Raw genomic sequence first — 24,808 nt, 5'->3', positions numbered from 1 at the left:
GCAAAAAGCCAGACGCAAAGTTAATGCTTTGATGCTGGCTAATTGTAATCAGTGCAAACTTGAATAATATCTGTAGCAGACCACACGAGCTACTACCTCACTGGGTTCCTTCTGAGAGAACTTGTAAATATCTAAACTTCACAGCCAGCTCATTACCACTTCTATTTTGCAGCACAAAACAATGCAGATTGTGTCCCTTTGGGGAATGGGCTATTTGTGGAAAATGATTCTACTTTAAAATGGAATAGAATATAACTGCACTTAAAGTGCATCGAGACTCAAGATTTTAACTCATTCACTGCCATTATAAACGTCAAAAAATCATTTTAACTATTTCTATTAGTTTAACATTTTTTCCCACTTTTGTTAACAAATTTTATTGTACATTTAGAACAGACATAAAATTTGTGATTAATTGTGAGTTAATTAGTGAAGTCATGCGATTAATTACAAATACAATTTTTAATCTGACGAGATGATTATTAAAAATCAGGCGATTAATTTTTTTAAATCGTAATTAATAGACACAATTAATCACACATTTTATATCTGTTCTAAATGTACAATAAAAAAAATCTAGGTTTTCATACCCTTGTTAACAAAAGTAGAAAAAATATGTTAAACTAATAGAAATAGTTAAAATGATTATTTTGACATTTATAACCGTCAATGGCAGTGAATGAGTTAAGGACAAAATCATTTCTTATCCAACAATTCATTTGGGCATGACGTTTTGCAAATGTTCCATCCTGTCACATTCCTTGACACATTAATTCCATGTTCCTTACCATGGTTCTTGCTCATATATGAGATTTTGGGCTCTATTCAGACGCACAGAGAGGTGGACCTCAAAATCCAGATTATGTCAATGTCACGGGGCATGGGAGCTAAAAGTGGATGTAAAAAAAACAAAAAAACAAAGTGCTCCCTGCTTAAATCCCGATTATACTTTGATTTGTGTATTATAGTGCACTTCTCGGTACTCAAAAGACGCATAACAGAAAATGTGATGGGGGAATCTTGGGCAAAAAGCAATAGCTTTTGATCAGTAAAAGCTTAAAGTTGATCCATTACTTGTGCTCTGGCAGATATCTAAGTGCATGTCAGTCACATGTTCACAATCCATTGGTGACGAGAACCCCCACACACACAATTTATTGACTCAATTAGATGGAAACTGTCCATGGTACTGAACTGCTGGGAATGTGTTTCCTATGGTCTGAATGACGCATTACGTTGCAAGTGGAAATGTAGAAGAAAAAAAGTCTTGTGATTATGGCTGTCGCCGGTTCAATATTTGGACCTCCAAAATCCTAATTTTTCAGGAGACCAAAAAAAAAGTGTTTGTTCATATTTACTCATCCATTTGCATTTCATCGTCAAAGGGAGCAAGTCAGTTTCACCACTTAATATTGAGCGATAATTGGTGAAAATAGCACACGTGTGGACTGAAAAATTTAGGCCTGATGCCAGCGCTATTTAACACCCCTGATTCTCTCACATGCCTAAGACAAACTAATAACATGCAGTAGTTTGAAATTTAAGCCATTATGAATTTTGGTTTAAGGCTGTATTTACACATAAGTGGAATACTAAATATCAACGTGTCTGGAGTCATTCCAAGACAATCAAATTGTGTGCGTGTGTGTTTGTGCATACATGCGTGCATGTACATACAGTATGTGTGCCTGTGTGTGTATGTGCATGGATGTGATTAGAGATGAGGTTGCATCACCAGCTTGGCAGCCAGGACAGATGACAGCACAGATGTAGAGTCAAGTCGGCTTGAACAAAGGGGAAATGGAATGTAGCTGAGCTTCAGAGTAAAAGCAGATATTACATGATGAAAAACTATAAGTACCTAATTACATATTTCCTGGGGCACCTGTTTGTCTGATTTCATTCAATGATACGTTTTGCCCGATTTAAAGACCTGAATTGATTTAATCCTAAACAGCTCAATTTTCAAGTACATTAGAAATAGCATGTGAATGCTAAGAGATACTGTTTAACATCCATCCATCCACCATTAATTAATTCATTCAGTCAGTCATAGGGCACATATAGACAAACAACAATTCAGACTCTACTATTCTATGGACAATTTTGCGTCATCAAATGCATGTTTTTGGAAGGTGGGAGGCACCTGGGTACATTCTGGATACTCCCAGAGAAAAACGAAATAAGAGAATATAAAAATTCCACACAAAAAAGCCAGAGAAAGTAACATTTTATTTGAATACTCATTTAATTGTCGTATTACTCTGGTTGCAAATAATCAGGCTGCAAATGAATGTTAAAGTTTGATTTTTTTTACTCGAGTAGGCTACATGCTAGCTGTGTTAGCTGCTATGGTAGTTGGTCAAAAAACATAGCTAAAAAAAAGAAAATAATATTAGAGCGTATATTTTATGTATGTTCTCCATTTGCATTGGTAAAAAAATCAATTTTTTTCTACAAAAGTGTAATTAATTTGATCACATGATTAACTTTCACATACATTTAATAACTTTAAAATGATTTTAAAAAGTGCCCTGTGACTGGCTGGCAACCAGTTCAGGGTGTACCCCACCTACTGTCCGCAGCCAGCTGGGATAGGCTCCGCAACCCTTGTGAGGACAAGCGACTGGCATGGAAATGACCGGCCTTTCGCCCAGCGTGGCGTGCCCCATTTCAAACAGTAAAACATTTTCATAGTCCAGTCCTCACACCTGAAATGTGCCTGCTTGTCCTTGTGACCCTGGGAGCTTGACCAAAACTTGGCAGTATACTTTCTACTTTTACATTTCTGGTTGAACCCTTGCAGTTTAAAAAAAATACATTATGGCATTGTTTTTTTTTTTGTCCTCCTTGTAGTCGAAAGTCTGTTTGAACTATTGTCCAGCAGGTGAGTATACACACGTTGCATTTTAGGGCTGCTGGATTATGGAAAAAATTATAATCACGATTATTTTGGTGATAATTTAAATCACGATTATTCAAAACGATGATTTATTTATTGTTTAAACTTTTTTTTTTTTTTTAAACATTTGAACATATTAACACAAATAAAATTATTTGAAACACAATAATTATGTAAGTTCCTTTTGGAACAAACTTTTTAAAATTTATAATAATATATATATTATTTATGTTAGCAAAGATTTTAAGTTAGAGTGCAGCGTGTGCAGTATGGCTTATGGGGTGCAAGCTAGTTTTGACAGGGGTGTGTGGTGAAAGAACTCGTGTGGGCGTGCCTCAAAACAACTCAAAATTTATATTATTAGGGCTGCAGCTATCGAATATTTTGGTTTTCAGATATCCCATTGAAAATTCTAGCGAATAATTGGGTATTTGGATAGAAATAAAAATATACCTGAATATACTTTCTTGGCTAAAGAACCATTATAAATACAAAAGACAAAAAACACATTTGCATGTAATAATTAACAAACAACTGGCTTTCGTTTTTAGATAATAAACTTTTTTCATTTTAAACTGTGCTTGTCAGCAAACTATTTTCCTCTGAAACAGTGAGATTTTAGCCAAATCTCTCCCCATAGATTTTGGTCAATGGAACTAAAGTGACGTCAAACCCACAATATCGATTTTGTCGGCTAAATAAATAGCACATTTAAGTAAGCCTGGTTTGTTAATAAGTGATCAAAAGTAATGGCAAATTAGGCAAGTCAGGCTGTCAGTATCAAAGCGTGCACAGTCTATCAATCCATTTTCTGAACTGCTAATCGTCACGAGGGTCGCGGGTGCGCTGAAGCCTACCCCAGCTGTCTACGGCCTGAAGTATTTACGCTTTTGAAAAGTAATCAGATGGCTGGAGCACTTTACCGCTGCAGTTTGGGCCATTTATATTGCTGTATCTCTGAATAGACGAGCACGGCGTCAGCCCTAATACCACAACGACACGCTTCCGGATACAACTTCAAAATAAAAGCAATACAATGCATTGATCTACATATTGGTAAGGTAAGGTTTATTTTGAAATTGGGTTACTCACAGCGTTAGCCCCGTACACTGTCATACATGTTGCTGTTAGCTTGACTACGACAGCCCTAGTATTAATAATAATAAATAATTATGCCAATTTTGTAATCGTGGAGGGTAATAATCAAAATCGTAATTGAATTTCGATTAATTGCACAGCCCTATTGCATCTTGTTGGACTCCACATGGGCGTACGCATGCCACCATAAAAGTGAAATATATCAATATAGAGGAGTATTTTTCAGGTCTTGTGCACTTTCCAAGCTAAACTAATTATGTGAAATGTAAAATTAATGAATCTTTGCTTTGATGTATTTTTCTGCTAATATAAATAATGGTATAATATTGTTTTGGGTGACACACTACATAACGAATGAAAACATAAAAACAGAAGAACAAATAAAGAGAGGACAGTTTAGACCCATGTTCAGAGTAATTAGCTTGATGATGTCATTTCTGCTGAGTCATGAAGCTCACATTTTTCTGTTACTTTAGATGGACGGACTGCTTTTTATACATGGCTGAAAAGGTTTTAATAGGTTACCTGAGTTGAAAGACACATCTTCAGTGCATCATTACTACTATACAAATATTTCGTGACAAAACAAAAAGCTTCCGCAATAACAAGGAAGACATATCAACAAAAATCATATAGGCCTACCAATGGAAGTTGATTTATTTAAAATTTAGGTTGGTCATCAAAGCACTATGGATCGATGGATGGAACCACAGTCCTACTGTAGTAGGATAGGCTAATTGACTCAACAGGTGCATGTTTCTATATTTTACATTGATTATTGAAATTTCAAGAAAGTAATGATAATGAAAAAGGAGGCAGAAAATGTCCTTAAATTCTGGAAAGACCCGTATGAAAACAAAATCGGGTTTTATTTTTGTAAAAACCTATAAGCGGCAGCTTGTGCTGATCCACTTCCGCTTTCCCGTCTCGCAGAGTTTCAGCGGCACAGCAGTACAAGTTAAGTCTCTACATACCTGTACATACAGTAGTCGGCTTTCGTCAGGACTGGCGAACGCACTCGCAGTAACGCCCCTCATGCAGTTGAGCACATGTGATGTGCTCGACACTTAATTTAACTGAAGCAGAGAGAGAGAGAGATGTGTGTAAGAGGTGCGTGCGTTTTGTTCACAACGTAACGGCATCAAGTTTGGCAAGTGAAGCTTTCCCGGAGCAAGACGCCCGAGCGGCGGCATCGCTCACCTGCTGTCGGGACTTCAGCTAACGGGACCGCCCTGCCCAAGCCGGAGAGGAGCGGAGCGGAGCCGCAGCATGCCAGGCGCGCGGGAAGAGGATTACGTCTCACTTGTGTCCGCGGATTGAGCGTCCCTTGCACCATGGAGGAGAAGTTCAGTAGACTCATCTTCGTCCCCATTGCAGCCGTGCTATGCTTCATGATAGGCTACCAGTACGTATGCCCCGCGGAGAGCAACACCTGCTACTTCCGACGTGAAGACAGCGGCCTATTCGAGCAATATTCATCCCTCCACAAAGAGCAGCAGCCGGACGAGGACCTCGCCGACAAAACCGCGTTCACATTTAACTTCACGGAGCGGGACCTGGACAGACACGTGGACTTTACCATCCGCGGAGATGACGTGATGGTGTTCCTGCACATCCAAAAGACCGGAGGAACCACGTTCGGACGCCACCTGGTGAAGAACATCCAGCTGGAGCAGCCCTGCGAATGCACGCCCGGCCAGAGGAAATGCACGTGTCACCGGCCCGGCAAAAGCGAGTCGTGGCTCTTTTCTCGCTTCTCCACCGGCTGGAGTTGCGGCTTGCACGCTGACTGGACCGAGCTAACCAGCTGCGTTCCCATGGTGATGAACAAGCGGGACAAAAAGAGTTCCCAAAAGAGAAAAAGGTGAGGATGCTGCCAAGCTTACTATTCACTTCATTTCAAATGGCATTCATGCACACTGCGGCATCCTTTGATCAGCACTAAAATTCATGGTTAGTTTTGTGTAGCCTACTACCCCTGTGTTTGGTCACTTAATTTCTGGCCCCATGCACATATTAGTTTCTCTATTAATACCACCCTCGTTCCGTATGCAGATCAGCACTTTTAAAGTTCTGTAGTAAAAAGCATGACATCCTTGTCAGAGCTAAAGAAAATGTTTAGTTGCAATTACAATTTTATCAACTGGGTGAATGATTTATACCCCCCCCCCCCTTTAATTCAGTTATTGCTCAAGATGATATCTGAACTCACACAGAATAAATCAAATCAAATTTATTTTATAAGCATTTAAAAAGTGACATAGTTACAGAAATGTCAACCTGTTTTACAAAAAGGCCACTTTTTGTGAGATCCTAATGTGGAGGTTGAAATTTAGTTGCAGATGTCAGTAAACTTGAAGGAGTGTAAGAAAGTAGAAGGTGATAATCCCTTTAAACAGTAAGTACAATACAAAAAAGTTGTGTGTGTGTGGTTTTTTTTGTGTTTTGTTTTTGTTTTTACGATAATGGACTTTCAAAGTAACTGAGTGGCAAGAGAGCAGGTAAAACGATCCTGCTTATGGTTACTATTAAACAGGCAACATACAAACAATTGTTATACTGATGGATGATGCATAATTCTCATTACCTGCAAATCGTCACCCTCTTAAAATAATTGCCTACGTAATTTTTTTGCTATTTCTTTTTTGCCTAAATCATCTCATGATGCAAATGGTTCAATTTTCCCGATAAAACTAGAAAAATGACTGCGTCAATTATTTTAAGAAGGCGTCAAAATGCTTTAAACTGACACAACACACACGGCGCAGATCAATTCAAGATGCACTACAAACACACTTGACACATTTTATATTGTTGCTCCAGTCGCCTGCAGGCCTCCAAGCAAACTGTTCAAGAAGGCAGCTCATCCGCAGGTCTCTTTCAATTTACTGTAATTACAGAAGCCCAAGAGTTAAGCCCTGCAGAGTAAATCACTTAAGCGGGATTGGGTGCTATGAGGTGTGCCGTCTGCGTGTTAAAGGTTCCGAAAGCAAATCTCCATATGTTCCTAAGAGCGTTAAAGAGGAGCGACAAAGGAGGTCAGTGCTTTCAAGAATGCTTCCTTTAAAGAATCCATTATCCAACCTTCAGACACCCATCAGATTGAATTTGATGCTCTTTGAATCAAGACAGAATCAACACTCCATAAATCGATAGATGTCAATTTGACATAATGGAATGTAGGAAATCTGCACTCGTTTACACTGGGACTGTGTGTTCTCTAAATGGCTGTTGCCTCACTAAGTGAACAGCCTGGGAATTGCTCAAGGAAAAATCTGTATTCTGTCGTTTTAATGGCACGGTCTGCCATGTGTTGAAATTCACTCATTACATCTGCAATAAAATATGATTTGATGCTTTTGATCCTTTGAATGTTTGAAAAAGGAAAGGTATCAGACTGGAGGAACAACTGGTAAGCCTTTGAAAAGAAGTTTGACTGCTCTTGCAAACCTGTATCAGGCACTTGCTTAACGGCTAGATGGTAGCCACTACACGTTAATACTGACAACAGGCGCCATATGTCAATGTTGGAGTAATTAATTAGAGTTTTTTTTTTTTTATAGTTTTTTTTAGTTAGCAATTGAACATGATATCAGGGTGACGTGTAGATGTTGGTGTCAACAGTTTGTGACGACAATAGAAACTGGCTCCAACTAGACAGCCGGCACACCATCACACGCTGCCGAGAACAATTTCAAAATAAGAGTACCAAGGCAGTGATGTCCAAAAGATGTTGGCCTTCTCATCACATTACCGTAAGTGTTGCTGCGACTTGCTTGATTATCTTCTGGTGCTCGCCAAATAAACGCATACTCGAGGCAGAATGAAAAAATCTTTGAACATTTTTTTAACGACCCAGTGTGTAGTCCATAGTGACATCTAGTGGTCCAAGAATAGCATTAGAAGCACGCAGGAGCACACACTACGGCGTGAGCAAACGAGCATCTCGGCCAGCGACGGCGACTTGGCAGCCGTTGTGAAGCCTGGCGAGTGACACCGAAAGACCGAACGAGACGGAATTAGCAGGAGCAGCTAGCAGGAGCAGCTAGCAGGAGCATCTAACAAGAGCGGCTAGTGGGAGTTAGTCGGAACCATAGGGTGAAGTGGCTAACAAGAACGGCTAGCGAGAGGAGCTTGTAAAAAAAAAAAAAAAGCTAGTAAAAGCTTGCGAGAGTAAAGCAGAAAGTGACAACCAACGGGCCTGAATCACAGGAGTTAGTGACGACCACCCGCAGGCCCCAGTAAGCGACAGTCAACCCATTGGGTCAGACACTCGATGCAAGCACCACCCGGGCGAATGCTGCATTCGAGGATGATCTGAAGTCGGATATCCAAGTTGTTTTTTCCCAATTCCGACCTGAAAGTGTTTGAAGCTAAAGTAAACAACCAAAATGGCGGATAGTAATAAATAGTTTTATTTATTTATTTATCAAAACACATTTTTACCTCCAGCAAACTTGCCTTCACACAATTTTGCTTCATTTATTGTTTTTATCTTATTTCACACAGTTCAGTAGTTAATCGTATAATTTCATGCAGGGAGATAGCGGCATACTGTCACGCATGTTGTGTTACGTGACGTTAAATAAAATATTTATGAATGAAGAAAGCACGGGCTGTTTCCAAAGGGGTCACCATTGTAGAGTGACGTTACATTGTAGTCCGTCGGTGAAGTCGGGGTACTTTTTTCCCCCCGACTTCACAAGTGAAATTTCCGAGTTTAAGGGGGCGTTCCGGTACACACTTCCTGGTTTGAAGTCGGAAAGGTCAGACTTCCGACCATCCCCGAATGCAGCATAACTACATTCGGGAAGTTGTCCTTTGGGCATCTGTAGCAGGAAGATGGCAGCGTAATATGGGAGCTCTCGCAAGGTGAGACTACAGCCATGTAATATAATTAGTGATTACTAGACTCAGGATTGTAGGCTTTATATATAAAAAAATACGTTTATGTGATGCAACATATTTTTTTTGCATACTACTGACATAAAGAATAGTTTTTTTTATAAAGGAATTAATTATTAGTTCACCACTAGATAGCGCTCAAGGGCTCGTTCACCCCTTATTATAATTGTACTGTGCACTGGCTATATTTGACATTGTACTTAAAATACACTAGCGTAATCTCACAATCTCCGATGTAGTTTATCCTAAAGGATTTTGATGGGCTTGAGGTCAGGGCCCTTAAAGAGTAAGTTAACCCATTTTTTTAACTTTACAGTATTATGTTGTATTTGCCCCTTATAGTCCAAATACAGCATTCTGATTAATATTGTGTTTGCGGAATGCAAGTTAAGCAGCAAAATACACCCGTTTTTGTCCATCTCAGGGGGTGGCCATTTCCTTGATTTTGCTGCTTTATTCATATTCCACAAACACAATATGAATCAGTATCCCGTGTTTTGACTAACTATGGGGTACATGCCACGGACTTCCGACTTCCGTAAGTCACACACCTACGCTGTCTCCGGTTACTGTTGCGACATTTAGGCTGTGTCCCAATACTCGCACTTCCACCCTTGTGCCCCTCAATTGCACGTTCCCGTTGATGGGTGCGAGTGTGTTGGGTGTCTTAGTTCTCTGAAATTCTTCATAGACAGACACACTACACACTCAACAGGCACAAGGGTTGAAGTGCAAGTATTGGGACGCGGCCTTTATGTCACAAACAGTAACCGGAAACAGCGTAGGTGTATGACATACGGAAGTCGGAAGTCCCGCCTCCTCCGTGGCATATTGTCAAGAACATTTATGGGTTGACTTGCCGTTTAAGTGATTCCATACTTAGCCCCGCCCCTTGATGGATGATTGCTTGATTGCAAGGCGTGTCTCAATAATTTTGTCTAAGCAACAGTTATGTTGGTGGGAATACACTTTTAGGAGCAAATTAAATAATTAAATAAACTCAAATTAATCATCTTTGTTTTACATGTTGTTTCCATAAAAGTGACTAATTTAATGATTTCATGAGTGGAAACGGACTGGTTAACTGATGACAGTTCCTGCTTGCCACAAACTCCTCAAGATAGCACATTTTGCACTTTATAGCTCTGTCTTTTGAAACATAGACATTTGAGTTCAATTCTTACTCACCGCTGCTTCGGAGAGAGTGCACATCATATGCTGTGATTAGTCACCTTTTGTGGGTAGATAGGTGTACAGTACCCGACACCACAGTTTATTTTAGGCACTTCCGAGAGGTCCTGCAGCTGCATTGCGTGTCTCTTCACACTAATAACAACTCATTTTTTTCTGGACTTGTGATGGTATTTTAGATGCTTTTGTGTTAAATAAAAATAAAATAAAAATAAAATATTTATTTGCTGTCGTGTTTAGTTGTTGTGTTTTGTACTTCAGGGCCACCATACCATATCCTTGATGGGGGAAATTGACAGTCACATAATTAGAACTGATCTTCTTATACATTTCAATGGCGTGGCAGACGCTTTCTCTCTGAAAGTTATAAATTCCTATTTTGATGCATGCAGTATTGAAAAGCACAGATGTTGCCCGGAGGATTTGCGCTGTGTGAATGTAGCTTGTTTTCCCATAAAACTAATTCTGTGCTTCCCAATTCTTTTCCGTTACGCCCCCAAGGAAAACATTTCGCACCCCCACAACTCTCCGCTGTTATAGTGATTGGTCTAAAATTTTGTTGTAAGTACTGTATACATCTGCATAATATTGTATCCTTATTTACATCAAAGAAAAACAAAAAAGCAAGGAATATAGATAAAGTTGCACAAGGAATAACTTTATTAACATATTTTTGTCTCTCTCCGACTTTCTTTTCATCCCTGTTAAGCGTTTGTTCACTATACTTCATATCTCTCGCTCTAGGTTGTATGTGCCCATGCTCGGTGCAAAAAAACAAAACAAAAAAAACCTTAGCACTAATACTCCTTGAGCACACTCTGACAATGAGTGTCACTGCCATCTACTGTAGTGCATGTGCAATTACACTTTTTTCTAAAATGTAACAAAAAAAAGCATATTCCTGGGAACATGTTTTTTTTTAACATACTAGAACATAAAAGTGTAATTGCACATCCATTATAGTAGGTGGCAGTGGTGCTGTCATTGTCAGAGAGTGTGCAAGATAAATTAACTCCTCTGCAGAGGTGTACGGAAAAACAATAATATAGACAAATTATACCACAATTGTGACGGAGAGTTGCGGATAGGGGTGTTAGAAAAAATTGATTCTGCAAAATATATCGCGATATTACAGCGCGCAATACTCGAATCGATTCGATATGCGGCCGAATCGATTTTTAAACATCCATTTTTTGTGGGAATATTCAACAAAACGTCTTACTTAGGGTTAGGATTCACATATTATGCATGGAAGAATGTTAAATTAATGGAACATTAAGCCTTATTATTTTAATTCAGTGCTGTTCAAACCTGTTTGCAGTGGCTCTGTCATAAGCCTGAATTTTCAGATAAATAAATACATTTTCATACAAATCTTACAGTGTACATGTACAAGTTTACTGAGTTTGAGTTTAAAAAAAATCGCAATAATCAATTTATAGATTCGTATCGGGATTAATCGGCATCGAATCGAATCGTGACCTATGAATTGTGATACGAATTGAATCGCCAGGTTACGGAGATGCAAAATATTTTCTTCTTCCTGGAATGAGATACACATGAATTGAGCAAGACTGGTCTATTGTGATGTGATTAATCATCAATATATCCCAAGCATTGATAATTCTTAATAATTTGGGTTTATTTTATTCCCATTACTAATCTTGAAGAAAAGTTTGAATCTGTTTATTGTTGGTAATGGAAGCCATTATTATGTTAGCATTTTTGTTGTTGTTGTGAGCAAAAGACATTCTATTGTAACTCATCATTATTTCTGAGGTTCTGCAAAGATTTGTGTAAGGTTGTTGTGTTCCAATTATATATATAAAAAAAATGGGGGTGGGGGGGTGAAGTAGGATGTGGGGTGAGTTTAATGTTTTTATTATTTTTAAATTTTTTAAATGATAGTTAAAGCTCACGTAAAACATACCCATCGGACATTGTGACACTGAGCCAGGTCTTGAGTCGTTGTGAGAAATATAAGATATTCAGAGGATCTTGGTAATCTCCACACTCCTTAGGGGGATTAGGGGCACTCAAAATCAGATTTGATTATACATGGGAGGAAGAAGGGGGAGATTAATTCACAAATCCAGTTACATAGATTGAAGTTCACTGTCTTTGTTTGAATATTATTTTTACTAACTTTTGGAAGCAATGTATTCTGCTACGGTACTGTAATGTGAGATATATACAATGATGGGCTACAGTAATGATGCATTTTCACACTGAAGCACAAAATGCACCTCCTTCCAGCAGCCTTTCAGAAATCCCTTTATTCGCGTAGGCTGGAGTGACCTTTACTGACTCCAGAATCCCATTTCTTCTTCCTATATCTACACTATATAGACATGGAGGACATCTAGGCAGACACCTCACACGGAAGCAAGATTAAGATGTGAAGCAAAGGTTAAGGCTAAGACTCTAAAGCTACATAAGCCAGGGTGATGTGAGTGTAGATTTCCTGAATGCTATGCATCTCATGTGTGTTAAAAACAGTCACTCTGGGAATGCAAGGAATACAACCCCCCCCCCCCCCCCCCCAACATTCGGCATGTTCTTTTCCATAATCACGACATCCATCATCTACAGGTGAATTATAAGACATTTTTATTTTTAGATGAACTAAGATACAATAACACAAAACATAAAAACACCTCACACATCTGACTAAAGTATGAAATCTTCTCACGCAGTGTAAAAAGTTCACCTCTGTAAAATGTCAAAACAACAAAACACTCTGCGCTTCTATTGTCAACAAGTGACGATGCGTCTCTTGAGTGCAAATGTATCCTTCAGCAAAGTACCTTTTTTCCTCCCATCGTTTTCTTCTCACATTCTTCTTCTATCAAGTGTGGTCCGTTTTTAATTGTAAGTCAAAGATAAGGAACACATGCTGATTATTTGCTCCTCGCTGAAGTGAGGTCCCGTGAGGCACGGCGCCACCCAAAGACAGAATTAAATGTCTTTCTGACCTTCAAAAAGGCTCAGTAGCTTCCCTGTTGAAATAGTCAAAAGTATTTACATATTTTGACTATCTTTAAAGAATATTTTGAAGTTACAGTGGCATGGTGGATGAGGGGTTATTGCATTTTCATTACAGTGCTGAGGTTAGGGGGTTTTGGACCTGGGCTCTGGTCTTCCTTTGAGGAGTTTGCATATTCTCCCCATCCTTGTGTTTTTTCCCTAATAAATGATTTAATATAATATAAATATTCTATCTATTTCAAGTAGGATCTTTGTCAAATTCCTCTTGTTACCGGAGAGAGCAAATTGTAGTAAACAAAGTGTTTGTTTTTGTCACGTCTGCCGATAATTCTCCCCCCCGGAGACGACTTTGCGCAAACATCTTGAACGGGTTTGCTCTAAGTGTGATAGTGCTAATCAACACCCGGAGTTATGTGCAATCTACATCTTGTCTTTACAAGTCACCTCTCCCATTGCGGCAGGCAGAAAGAGCGTGTTTGATAAATTGAAATAAAGATCACATGAAGCACCACATTGCACTTTCCGTTTGAAGAGGATACGCGGGATGAGTTTCAGTCAAGGCTTTTAGTGTGACTTGCGTGGTGTCCTCGATGCAATGGTGAGTGAATTAATTAACAAGGCAAATATTGATCATTTGCTGTTCGTTGCCTTTGCTCCCTTTTAAAGGCAGTCCACATAGTGAGAGGGAAGGTAAATGTGGCAGAAGGAAAGGCCGGTGCATTGTGTAACCCTATCACCAACGCCTTATGAAATATTAAACACTTTATAAGGAATCGAATAAATATTTAAATATTAAATAGCCTAAATCATTTTTCAGATGAGGAAAGCGGTTTTGTTTGTTTGTTTGAGTGGAGAGCAGCATGCAGGCTGCTTTGATATACTTCCAAGATCATCTTTTGTTCAGCGAACAAACTGTATGATTAGATATGCAGATTTGATTAATTACTCGTATTACTTTTGCTGTATTTATTGTTGTCATAAAAGTAACGTTTGTCGTGTGCAGTGTTGACTGGTCGATATATTCTGATACAGTTACTAGTAACTAGTTAAAAATAGACCAAATACCAAATACATATCCAAATACCATACATTCTAAAAAGAGAATTGTTGAACCGGTTTAAGATTACAAATTGAACTGTTGACCAACTTAAAAAATTCATTTCAATCGGTAACACATGATTGAATTAAGTTAGTCCAAAGTGAATATATTAGGTTTAATTAATGATACTTTCATTAAACTTAATACTTTGGATTGGAGTCACTTCGGATTAAATTAATTCAGATGAATATATTAAGTTTAATGAACTCATAATTAATTAAACTTAATATATTCACTTTGGACTAACTTAATTCATTTGAGTGTTACCGATTGAAGTAAATTTTTTAAGTTGGTCAACAGTTCAATTTGTAATCTTAAATTGGTTCAACAATTCTCCTTTAAGAGTGCAATATAAAAGTAATGTAACTTGACTATTTTAAATTATTTTTGGATTACCCCAATACTAAATATGATAATGAAGACAAAATAAATTAAATATCGCTACAATATATATTTGTCTGGTCTAGGCTGTCCCTGAACGCCACACCTCATTTGGATGGATGGATGAGCGTGCGCGCACACACACACAACCATAACTATGAAACGTTGAGGATGACGATATGTGATAACGTCGTCCACTGCGAAAAAACACTTTTATCCTAGTGACAAGTTTAGCCAATTTTATTGCTATTATTATGTTTAACTAGTAAATCTGTAGGTGGTTTATGGTAGAAGAGTAACATTTGACTTATGTTAGCGCCGGTGCAGCGGGCTACCAACTAGCTCTGCCGTAGGCTACATAGTAGCCCCCCCACCCCCCAGACCACTACAAGTAATACAAATAAATAGCATAAGTACAGTGCAATACAACTGTTTAGTGCAATTTGTCCTGACATTATTAACTACAAAATGTTTTCAAATTATGTACAATATATTTGTGTAAGATACATATAAAAAGTAATAAAAATAATGAGGTCAATGACGGACGCCCATTTTGTTAACAATTGACGGGAAATTTATTTTTAGAGACAATTCTGATTGAGTGACATACATGCCTCTACCCTGGGTCCGTTTCTCCTCCTCCTTCTTTCACCGCTTTCTTAATGCAGTACCTGAGGGCTTGGACCTTTTCATTGTAAAGGTTTTTTGATGTATAGACATTAGACAACAACATAAGCGAGCCATCCATCTATCAATAGCGCTAACACGCTGAGATGATGTGCCACCCCTCCCCCTACCTTTCACTGTAAACAGCAGCAGCAGGTCAGATTCAGGGTGCCAGGTCATGATCTCATATTTATTTGGACTAGAAGTCATGAAAAAATTATTATTATATAAAATATATATGCTGTATAATATAACATATATAAATAATGCAATGTAATAATGTAAAATAAATAAAATATATATGCCCTATAACATTTTGTAGCATCCTCGGATGAAATAAAGGTGGTGTCTCCAACTGATGGTTCACAACTTTTACTAAACCTTCCTTTGTGTGAACGCACTGTAAGAGCTACAATACAAATAAACAAAAATTGCCATTAATAACTCAAACGGTATGTTTTGTGTATCCTTTTACCGTATTTAAGACATATACTTGGGTGACCATATTCCCATTTCCAAAAAAAAAGGACATTTGCCCCGGTCTTGAAATTGTGGTACCAGTCGCAGTTACACAGTGTACTTCACCTCCTATTAGACACCCACTGCCAACCGGACATTTTCATGCCCCAACAGGACGTAAGAACATGGACAGTCCTGTCTAAAGAGGGCACATTTGGTCACCCTAGCATATACTATAAATGAATTGCCTTAAATTATTACCTTTTATAGCCTTGACAATCTCCTGAGTACAATTTATATTGTAAATAAACATTTTAACCTTACTTGTTGCCTTTATAAATACCCTAAAACAAAAATAAACCATACGAAAATACAGATCCTTAGTCAATAAAACGGAATCTTGAGGAATAGCATCGCTAAATATTTACCAACGAGCGTTAGCACACTCCAGTGAACGAAATCGGTAACGTTTACTATGCAGTAAATTACACAATGAACATGAAATATAGCAACGTTAGTTAAACAATGAAACATTGCTCCAATACGAACCTCGTTCCCTTCTCAGCCAGGTGCTAAAGAATCGTTCACTGAATTCGTTTTAAACTTCAGTTTTCTCAGATTTCCTGTGGCGCGCACACGTCTTCTCTGCACTTGGAAGACGGCGCTACTAATGGCACTTATGGCAGTACGTCGGTTACTTTCGTCATTTCCTACCGGTTTATGACCTTTTCCTGTATCCTTCAAAATAAATATGATAATAGAACAATAAAACAACGCAATTCGGCAATACAAAAATGCAAAAACTAAAATAATAGCAGGGTCATTTACATATTTTATTTTAGAAAACCTGAGGGGGGAAAATATTTTTTATCTTTTTGTTTTGTTTTTGCCCTGCAATTTGGCCCCCTCTCTACTAGATGGCACCCTAGGCGACCGCCTAGTTTGCCTATGCCCTGCGTATTATGACAATTTATCCAATTGTTGCGCTTGAGGGCTCAAATAAACAACCGGGCCGGTGGTATCAGTCTGTCCACATGGAAATTGTAATCTAGCAACAATTGGCCATTTTTAATAAATGTAGCCTACCTGTAATTTGACGTTTTAGTTTTTCGTAAATGTAAGGGAATACATCCTGAACACGTAATGCCTGTACATGTCATGTATACCGTTACTCTCCAATTGTGTACTTCAGACTTTTGCATTGACTTCAGTGAGGCACTGTTTTGTGAAGTCAAGCTCAGAAAAGCTTTTCATTTAGTCTCTCTTGGCTTAGAAAACATGTTGTTGAGCCAGCATGCTTTCTTCTCTCACTTACCGGTGCAGAATGTGTTGACTGATGGTTTTTTTCCCATTATGTCTTCAAACATTTTTCACTTCTTTTCCATCCATGTGTCATCTCTTTGAACGTCCATGCAGTATTTAAAAACAAAAAACAAAAAACTAACACTTGAGTGCAAGGCCGTGGCTAATCTGGAGAACCGGGTGAATTCCTGGTGGGCCAGGCTGCTTTATGAAGTGCTGGAGGCACAAAATAGCACATTAACTCATTCACTGCCATTGACGGCTATAAACGTAAAAAAATCATTTTTAACTATTTCTAGTTTAACATTTTTTCCCACTTTTGTTAACAAAAGTATAAAAACCTAGACATTTTTTTTGTATTAGAACAGCTATAAAATGTGTGATTAATTGTGAGTTAACTAGTGAGGTCATGCAATTAATTGTTTAAAAATTATAATCGCAGACGCCCCTAATTTTTTATAAATTTTTCCTTAAAAAACCCCATTAAAAATAAAAAATAAAAAATAAAAATTACTTTTTAAAGAAAAGGTTATTCAAAATTAGGGGCATCAGGTGATTAAAATTTGTAATCATTATTAATCGCATGACTTCACTAGTTACCTCACAATTAATCACAAATTTTATATCTGTTGTAAATGTATAAAAAAATATATAGGTTTTCATACTCTTGTTAACAAAAATGGAAAAATACTGTTAAACTAATAAAAATCGTTAAAATTGAATTTTTGACGTCTATAGCTGTCAATGGCAGTGAATGAGTTAAATAATGTCACAACTGTTAATTGTAACTGCAGTGAACCGTTGATGGGTAACACAACAATTGCTATTCCTAACTAAACCGCATGAAGCAGCTTTTTGAATATTTACTAATTATATCTGAAATCCCCACCATGTAGCGCTCGTATCTCAAGTATGTGCTTGAAAGTCAAAGCGAAAAGTCGTAAGTCGGGTCGCTCAAACCTCAAGGCGCCACTGCATAACAAGTTAATTACAGGTAAAACCTTTCATTGCATTTCTGCCATCAGTGCCGTGTTGCGTGTGATAACAGCTAGGAATTTTGCAACTCGATGATCAAGTTATTAAAGCCGCAGTCTACACATTTAAAGCTCATAAGATGACTGATCAATCAGGCACCTCACAGAGCATTTTCTTCACCGGGCCTATGAGCAGTGAGCTGCAATGTGAAGAGGAATATGCCAGGCTGGAGCACAAGATGGGAGAGACTGCGATTGTTAAGATTAAGAATGTGCAGTGGACAGAACCAAGATTCATGTAAATATTTATTTTCTGCCAGTCATTGTGCCGCAAATAAAAAGGCAACAAAAGAAGGCCTCATAAAACATCAATTGTTATTGACCATCATCGTTTGACCCAGCCTTTATCCCTTGTGCAAAAAATGGAGAACTTAGTGACATTTGGTACTATCAATAGGTGAAGATGAAAGTGTCAGGGCAGTATTGCATGGTTCTTTATTGATCCAGTTGGATTGTGGTCATCATCTTTAGATAGCTGATATTAGCACAAGGAGGAGAAGCCTAAACTCTTCTCCAGCAGTGTGCGCGCATTTGTGTGTGTGTGTCCGTATTAGCATAGTCCATAATTCACTTTGCCTTGACTATTATTGGTTTCTACTGTATATAAAGCATTTGCGACCATCATCGTGTACCCTCTATGCACAAACTAAAAGCTGTTTCCCAAATTTTACCTTGACAGGAAAGGTAATCAAATAGGGTAATATCACCACTCTTAGTATGATAGAGTTCAGCTCTGCACCACTCAAAACTACAATCACAATAAAAAAACAACATTAAGTATACATATTTTAATGATATTAATATTTTATAATAAATTAACACCTCTTACAACACCCATCAATCTCATTAAAATTTGCCCTTGCACCCATGGGCCAGGTGAGTGCTGTATACAGCTGAGCATATGGCATTTGATTTCTAGATTCTGTTTCTGTTTGACATTACGTAAATTGGAGACATTTTATCAAAACAAGATTTACAAATGCGGCAGGCATAAATATCTTACAGAAAGAATTTTTGGGAATGAAGAAAAAGTGTCAATATTTAATTATGTGTTTTGTTTTTGGCTGTCGGCCACATTGTGATTTGTATCTTTACAAGGAAGTACATCATGTGCTGGAAAGAGACTAGTCAAGCTTTCCAATGGGTGTTTTTTTTTTTTCCTCCTCACAATGTCTCTAAATGTGAAGTACTTTGTTTTGCTGTTGCCTGAAAACTCACAAGAGGTAATCTGCAGTATGACATGTGCAACCTTTCTTTTGGTTTCTGCCAGTGATAACCATAAGGTCACCCGATCTTTGTGTACAATTTCAATTTCCTTTTTAAGTATGTTGTTTGGAAAAAATACTGCGCGCTGACTCCTTGCAAAGCTGCGCTTTGGTAATCACTCAACTCAACTGAATAATGGAGGCTGAGTTCAAAAACGATATAGCCTTGCAGAGTTCATCTTTTGCAGAGATGTACTGTGGAGGAGGTAGATTGCGTGATCAGCTGAAGGAAATGACAAACAACCTGCAGTGGCAACCCAACTTCATTACCAAGCCCTCAGAAACACAATTTTTTTGATATTGCGTTAGTCCTCAACCCCTTCATGCACTCACGTACCACACTCTTTAACTGCAGACATTTGAAGCATGTTTGCCATCTCCAATAACATTTTGACATTTTTACAGCAATTTGTGCTGACATTGGGCAAGGTGCATCTTGGAGCCTGGGCTAGACTTCAGTCAATTTAACTTATAATGACTAGCTATGTTTTGTATCAATTCCGAATGAATGTCACTGTATGTTTTCAAAATATGCAATAAAGAAATAAATAATTAAATAAATAAAATGCATCTGACCCCTGGGATGTGGTTCAGTTAGTTCACCATTTGCATACTTTGACGATGGTGCTTGACTGAAAGGAATAATAATAATAATAATACATTTAATTTTGCAATGCACTTTACATTTCAAAAGGGAACTTAAAGTGCTACAGGGAAAAGTTCAAACAAATTACAGTAAATAAAACTATGAAAAAAACATAAAATCTAGCAAAAAATAATAATAATACAAATAAAAAATTAGTAGCCCTTTAAAAAAAATTAAAAGAGGGCTCAAGACCTTTGTCTTGAGGCCTTTAAAAAAAACCTTTCACAGGAAAGAACATATTCTCATAAAACAAGCTATGTCCTTTGTTCAACTGAACCCAATAGAAAGAAATGGAAAACAAGAGGCACTTGTTCAGAGAAAGAGATCTTTTAATGCAGTAAAATCTGAAAGCAGCAACACTTGTTGTGTGCGCTATATAAGAGACTAGACTAACCGAATAAGCACTCACTCTCTCTCCATCAATGTTTCACTGGCATAAGCTCTTTCAAATAAGCTCCTGTCCTAAACTTGCATTTGAACATGTGATATAATTTACAAACCCAATTCCCAAAAAGTTGGGACACTATAAAAATTGTGAATAAAAACTGAATGCAATTATGTGGAAGTGCCAAATTTTATTATTTTATTCAGAATAGAACATAGAGAACAGGTCGAAAGTTTAAACTGAGAAAATGTATCATTTTAAGGGGAAACTATGTTGATTTTAAATTCCATGGTGTCAACAAATCTCCAAAAAGTTGGGACACGGCCATTTTCACCACTGTGAGGCATCCCCTCTTCTTCTTACAACAGTCTGCAAACGTCTGGGGATCGAGGAGACAAGTTTCTCAAGTTTCGAAATAGGAACGCTGTCCCATTCTTGTCTAACACGCGTCTCTCCAACTGTTCAACTGTCTTGGGCTTTCTTTCTTGCACCTTCCCCTTTATGATGCACCAAATGTGCTCTAGAAGTAAAAGAAGTGGACTGCAGGCTGGCCATTTCAATACCCGCATCCTTTTCCTACGCAGCCTTGATGTTGTAATTGGTGCTGCATGTGGTCTGGCATTATGGTGTTGAGAAATGCAAGATCTTCTCTGAAAGTGATGATGCTTGGATGGGAGCATATGTTGTTCTCCAATCTGAATATACCTTTCTGCATTGACGATGCCTTTCCAGATGTGGAAGCTGCCCATGCCACACGCACTCATGCAACCCTTTACCATCACAGATGCGGGCTTATCAACTGAGTGCTGATAACAACTTGGGTTGTCCTTGTCCACTTTAGTCAGTATGGTAAAGCGCCCCAGTTTTCCACAAAGAACTTCCAATCGTGATTCGTCTGACCACAAAACAGGTTTCCACTTTGCCACACTCTATTTTAAATGACCCTGGACCAGAGAAACGCCTGCGCTTCTTGGTCTGCTTTAGAAATGGCTTCTTCTTTGTACTGTCGAGTTTCATCAGGCAACGGCGGCTGGCACGGTGGATTGTGTTCACCCACAATGTTTTCTGGAAGTATTGTTGAGTCCTTTCTGTGATTTCCCTTACAGTAAGCATTCTTGTTGGCGGCGCAGTGCCGTATAAGGGGCGGGAAGATCATGGGCATCCAGTATGATTTTTCGGCCTTGACCCTTACACAGAGCAAGCAAGCATATGTATGAATTAAACGCCGGGGTGAGCGTTCCGCCTCAATATTAATTTATGAGCAGTAGCCGAAAGCTAGCGTCTTGAGGCTAACCTGGTCGATGCTATCTCAATTCAGAGGCGAGGAATAATGGCAACGGCACAAAGTGTTAGCGGAAAGCAGTATCGTGATCTCCGTATGGTGTGTGCGCTAGCGAGAGAAGAGGTCGCGGAAGACAACACAAAGGCAAGTGTGTGCGTGTAGAAGCTCCGCGCTAGCTTACAGCGATCGAACTTCTTATTCTGCAACTGAAGTGTCGTAGCAAATTGTTTGCTGCTGAAATGCAAATAAAGCCTCCGTTGAATAAGCAACACGGCGCCCAGTTCCTTTACATGATAAATGAATTTATTTCACATGACCGAGACGAGAGCTGCGTTATCAGCAGCGACCCAAATCAATTGAGGTTGACGAGTGATGACACTCGAAAAAGTTCACAAAAGTAAAGCTTCACCTCATTTATTTCTTAATCATGACTGTAGTAATATGTGTTAAAAATGTGGACTGTAGCTAATGGTGAATCTGAGTGATAATAAACTTTGTTTTTTATTTTGATAAATTAAATTCATTTATTTATTTATTCGGCGTTTCGGTTTTCGGCCAAGCGTTTCTCATTTTCGGTTATCGGTTTTGGCCCAAAAATGTCATTGTGGTGCATCCCTAAGAAGAACTCATATACTGTACTGTACATACAGTATGTATCTCTCAAATGCAGCTAATGCTTGTACCCAATTCACTGATCAACTAAACAAAAACAATGGTATGTTGAGGAAGAGGGTACTGTAATAATCTAAAGCCAGCTATACGCATACCAACATTTAATATCTTAACCATTTTTTTCAAATGTAAAAGACCTCACACATGATGGAAAACAGCCCTTTGGGTGCCCTAAGCTTGGGGGCATTTCTCATGCAACGATAATAGTTTGCATGGCTTAAAGACCCAACCCCAACCTTGTTTTGTTGCGCCACAGACTGGTTCAAACAAGTTTTCGCACAGTCACAATACATGGGTTCTTTATGCCTTTAAATGAAAACAAATGTAGCAATGTCACATCCAATGCATGCGCGACGAGTGATACACAGGCAAATGGGGCCCCACACCTACGCACTATGCGTACTCTGCGTAGAGGGCATGGCGGCCCTGATGGAAAAAACTGTAATCGTAATAATCCTTTCTGCTGTTATAGTGTGTGGTGTGCTTAAATTGACCAGCGCAGCACACTACACACTATTTTCATAGACAGCGCACATGAATTTGGTGTAAAAACTGGCGCATCTTAATTTTTGTGCAGAGTCAAGTCTAGTTGACCGTGTTTGGGAATTTGGCAAACTGCACTATGCTCAGCGTTCCAAACCAAAAGCATTTTATTTTACATGCCGGAGCACCTAACAATCTGGTGACAGAAAATGCATGATACTTTAGACCAGGTGATACCAGGTCTAAGTTGTGGCGCAGGTGCTGTAGTGATTTTCGTGAATTTGATCAAGGCGCAGGCTGACAGGTTCTGTGCTGCACTGATATGGGTGGTTGATGACATCGTATTTTAGTGGCGTTCAACACACCTGAAGCTTATAAGCAAGCTCTGCATTAGCCCGATAATAATCCTGTTAATTGGAACAGGTGTGTTGGAGCAGGGAAACACCCAAAACCTGCAGGACTCCGGCCCTCGAGGACGGAGTTTGGACACCACTGTCGTGTTTCATTCATAAAAATGACAACAACTGTCGAACCTTCTGAAACTAATCTTCAAGTGCCCGCTTCACAGCAATTTATATTTACGTTATCCGCAAGAGGAGGTCTGCTTGCGGGTCCTCATAAATGCCTGTTTTGCCCGCTTTGACCTTCTGTATAGACTGTGAGCCTATTTCTGCTTCCACAATGTTTAAAAACTGTGCGCCTCTGCTGTGCTGGATTTAAAGTGAATGAGTACAAACAGACGCCTTTCATCAAAAACATCAGGAACTGTTGCTTGAAAGCCACACACCTCATCTTGTACTTTCTGTTTTCCTTGCAGGAATTTCTACTACATCACCATGCTACGTGACCCCGTGTCACGCTACCTCAGTGAGTGGAAGCACGTACAGCGCGGCGCCACCTGGAAAACCGCCCTCCACATGTGCGACGGCCGCCCGCCCACTCAGGACGAACTTCCGGCCTGCTACAGCGGCGAGGACTGGACCGGCGTGACCCTGGCAGACTTCATGAATTGCCCATCCAACCTGGCCAACAACCGGCAGGTGCGCATGCTGGCTGACCTCAGCCTCGTCGGCTGCTACAACATGTCGTCCATGAACGAGCTGGAACGAGGCCGCGTGCTGCTCGCCAGCGCCAAGGCCAACCTGCGTAACATGGCCTTCTACGGCCTGACAGAGTACCAGCGAAAGACGCAGCACTTATTCGAGCGGACGTTCAACCTGCGTTTCATTCGGCCCTTCACGCAAATCAATAGCACGCGCGCTGCTAGCGTAGGAATCAACAAGAAAGTGCAGTGGCGCATCGAGGGGCTGAACGCCCTCGACGTGGAGCTCTACGAGTACGCCAAGGAGCTTTTCCTTCAGCGCTATCAGTACAACCGCCAAAAGCAGCATCAAGAGGAGCGTCTGCGGCGGCGGCAGGAGAGGCAACGTCTGCACAGGACCTACCTGGCAGAGTTGCTGAGATTAGGAGGAGACGAGGAAGAGGACGAGCAGGAGGAGGACATGAAGGTGCTTGCCACTACGGAGGACTATAACAGTCAGGTGGTGCGATGGTGAGGAGGAAACAACATGAACCAAAACCGACTGCTGTTCCATTCTCCTCTGTTTGCTGTCAATCTGCCAAATTCTGTCATCCCCTTTGTTGGCTGGCCGAAAAGGTGTCTTAATATTTATGATGGATGTATTTGTAACATTTTGTATGCGTTGTTTCTTATGGCTATTTTCGACTCCGCAGTTGTAAAATGCATTTAACGTTCATGAGCAAAGCAGAATGTTTCATAGATTTGGCTAAAATTGCAACGTCTGCAAAATCGGACGAAGCAGTTTTGGAAAATTCTTAGAACAATAAATGGGCTTTAAGGATCTTCTGTGTAATGTTCTAGCGCTGTGTTGACCATTAAATTATTGTGCTTACTTTGTGGCTAGGTCAGAAAATCAAAGCACAAACTTGGCTGTAGTTTTTCTTTTCTCCTACTCATTGACCTCCACTGAGGAAATGCAACCAAGGCTATTCCGTAGCGGAAATTGTGTCAATAAATATATACAGCATC

General features: G+C 39.2%; 2 protein-coding genes across 3 annotated transcripts in view; one reads left to right on the top strand and one right to left on the bottom strand.

The window, feature by feature from the left end:
• Positions 1-5,336, bottom strand: part of dzip1 (DAZ interacting zinc finger protein 1) — a 26,641-nt gene extending 21,305 nt beyond the window's left edge. Inside the window, 1 exon segment of the mRNA XM_086070314.1 lies at positions 5,201-5,336. Within this exon segment, the coding sequence (XP_085926440.1) occupies positions 5,201-5,336 (136 nt within the window).
• LOC147178341 (heparan-sulfate 6-O-sulfotransferase 3-B-like) lies at positions 4,949-24,808 on the top strand. 2 transcript variants are annotated; one of them, XM_086069074.1, is made up of 3 exons: positions 4,949-5,864; positions 6,901-7,038; positions 23,576-24,808. In XM_086069074.1, the coding sequence occupies exons 1-3, from the start codon at positions 5,335-5,337 to the stop codon at positions 24,312-24,314; spliced, it is 1,407 nt and encodes a 468-aa protein (XP_085925200.1). In that variant the 5' UTR covers positions 4,949-5,334; the 3' UTR covers positions 24,315-24,808. The 2 variants fall into 2 exon arrangements, with proteins under 2 accessions (XP_085925200.1, XP_085925201.1); XM_086069075.1 differs by lacking the exon at positions 6,901-7,038.

Source organism: Leptonotus elevatus, chromosome 2 (assembly GCF_054856555.1).
Source record: "Leptonotus elevatus isolate MCC_2025b chromosome 2, RoL_Lele_1.0, whole genome shotgun sequence".
Classification (NCBI taxonomy): domain Eukaryota; kingdom Metazoa; phylum Chordata; class Actinopteri; order Syngnathiformes; family Syngnathidae; genus Leptonotus; species Leptonotus elevatus.
The sequence above is the reverse complement of the archived record's forward strand: the minus strand, read 5'-3'. Positions and strand labels throughout refer to the sequence as shown.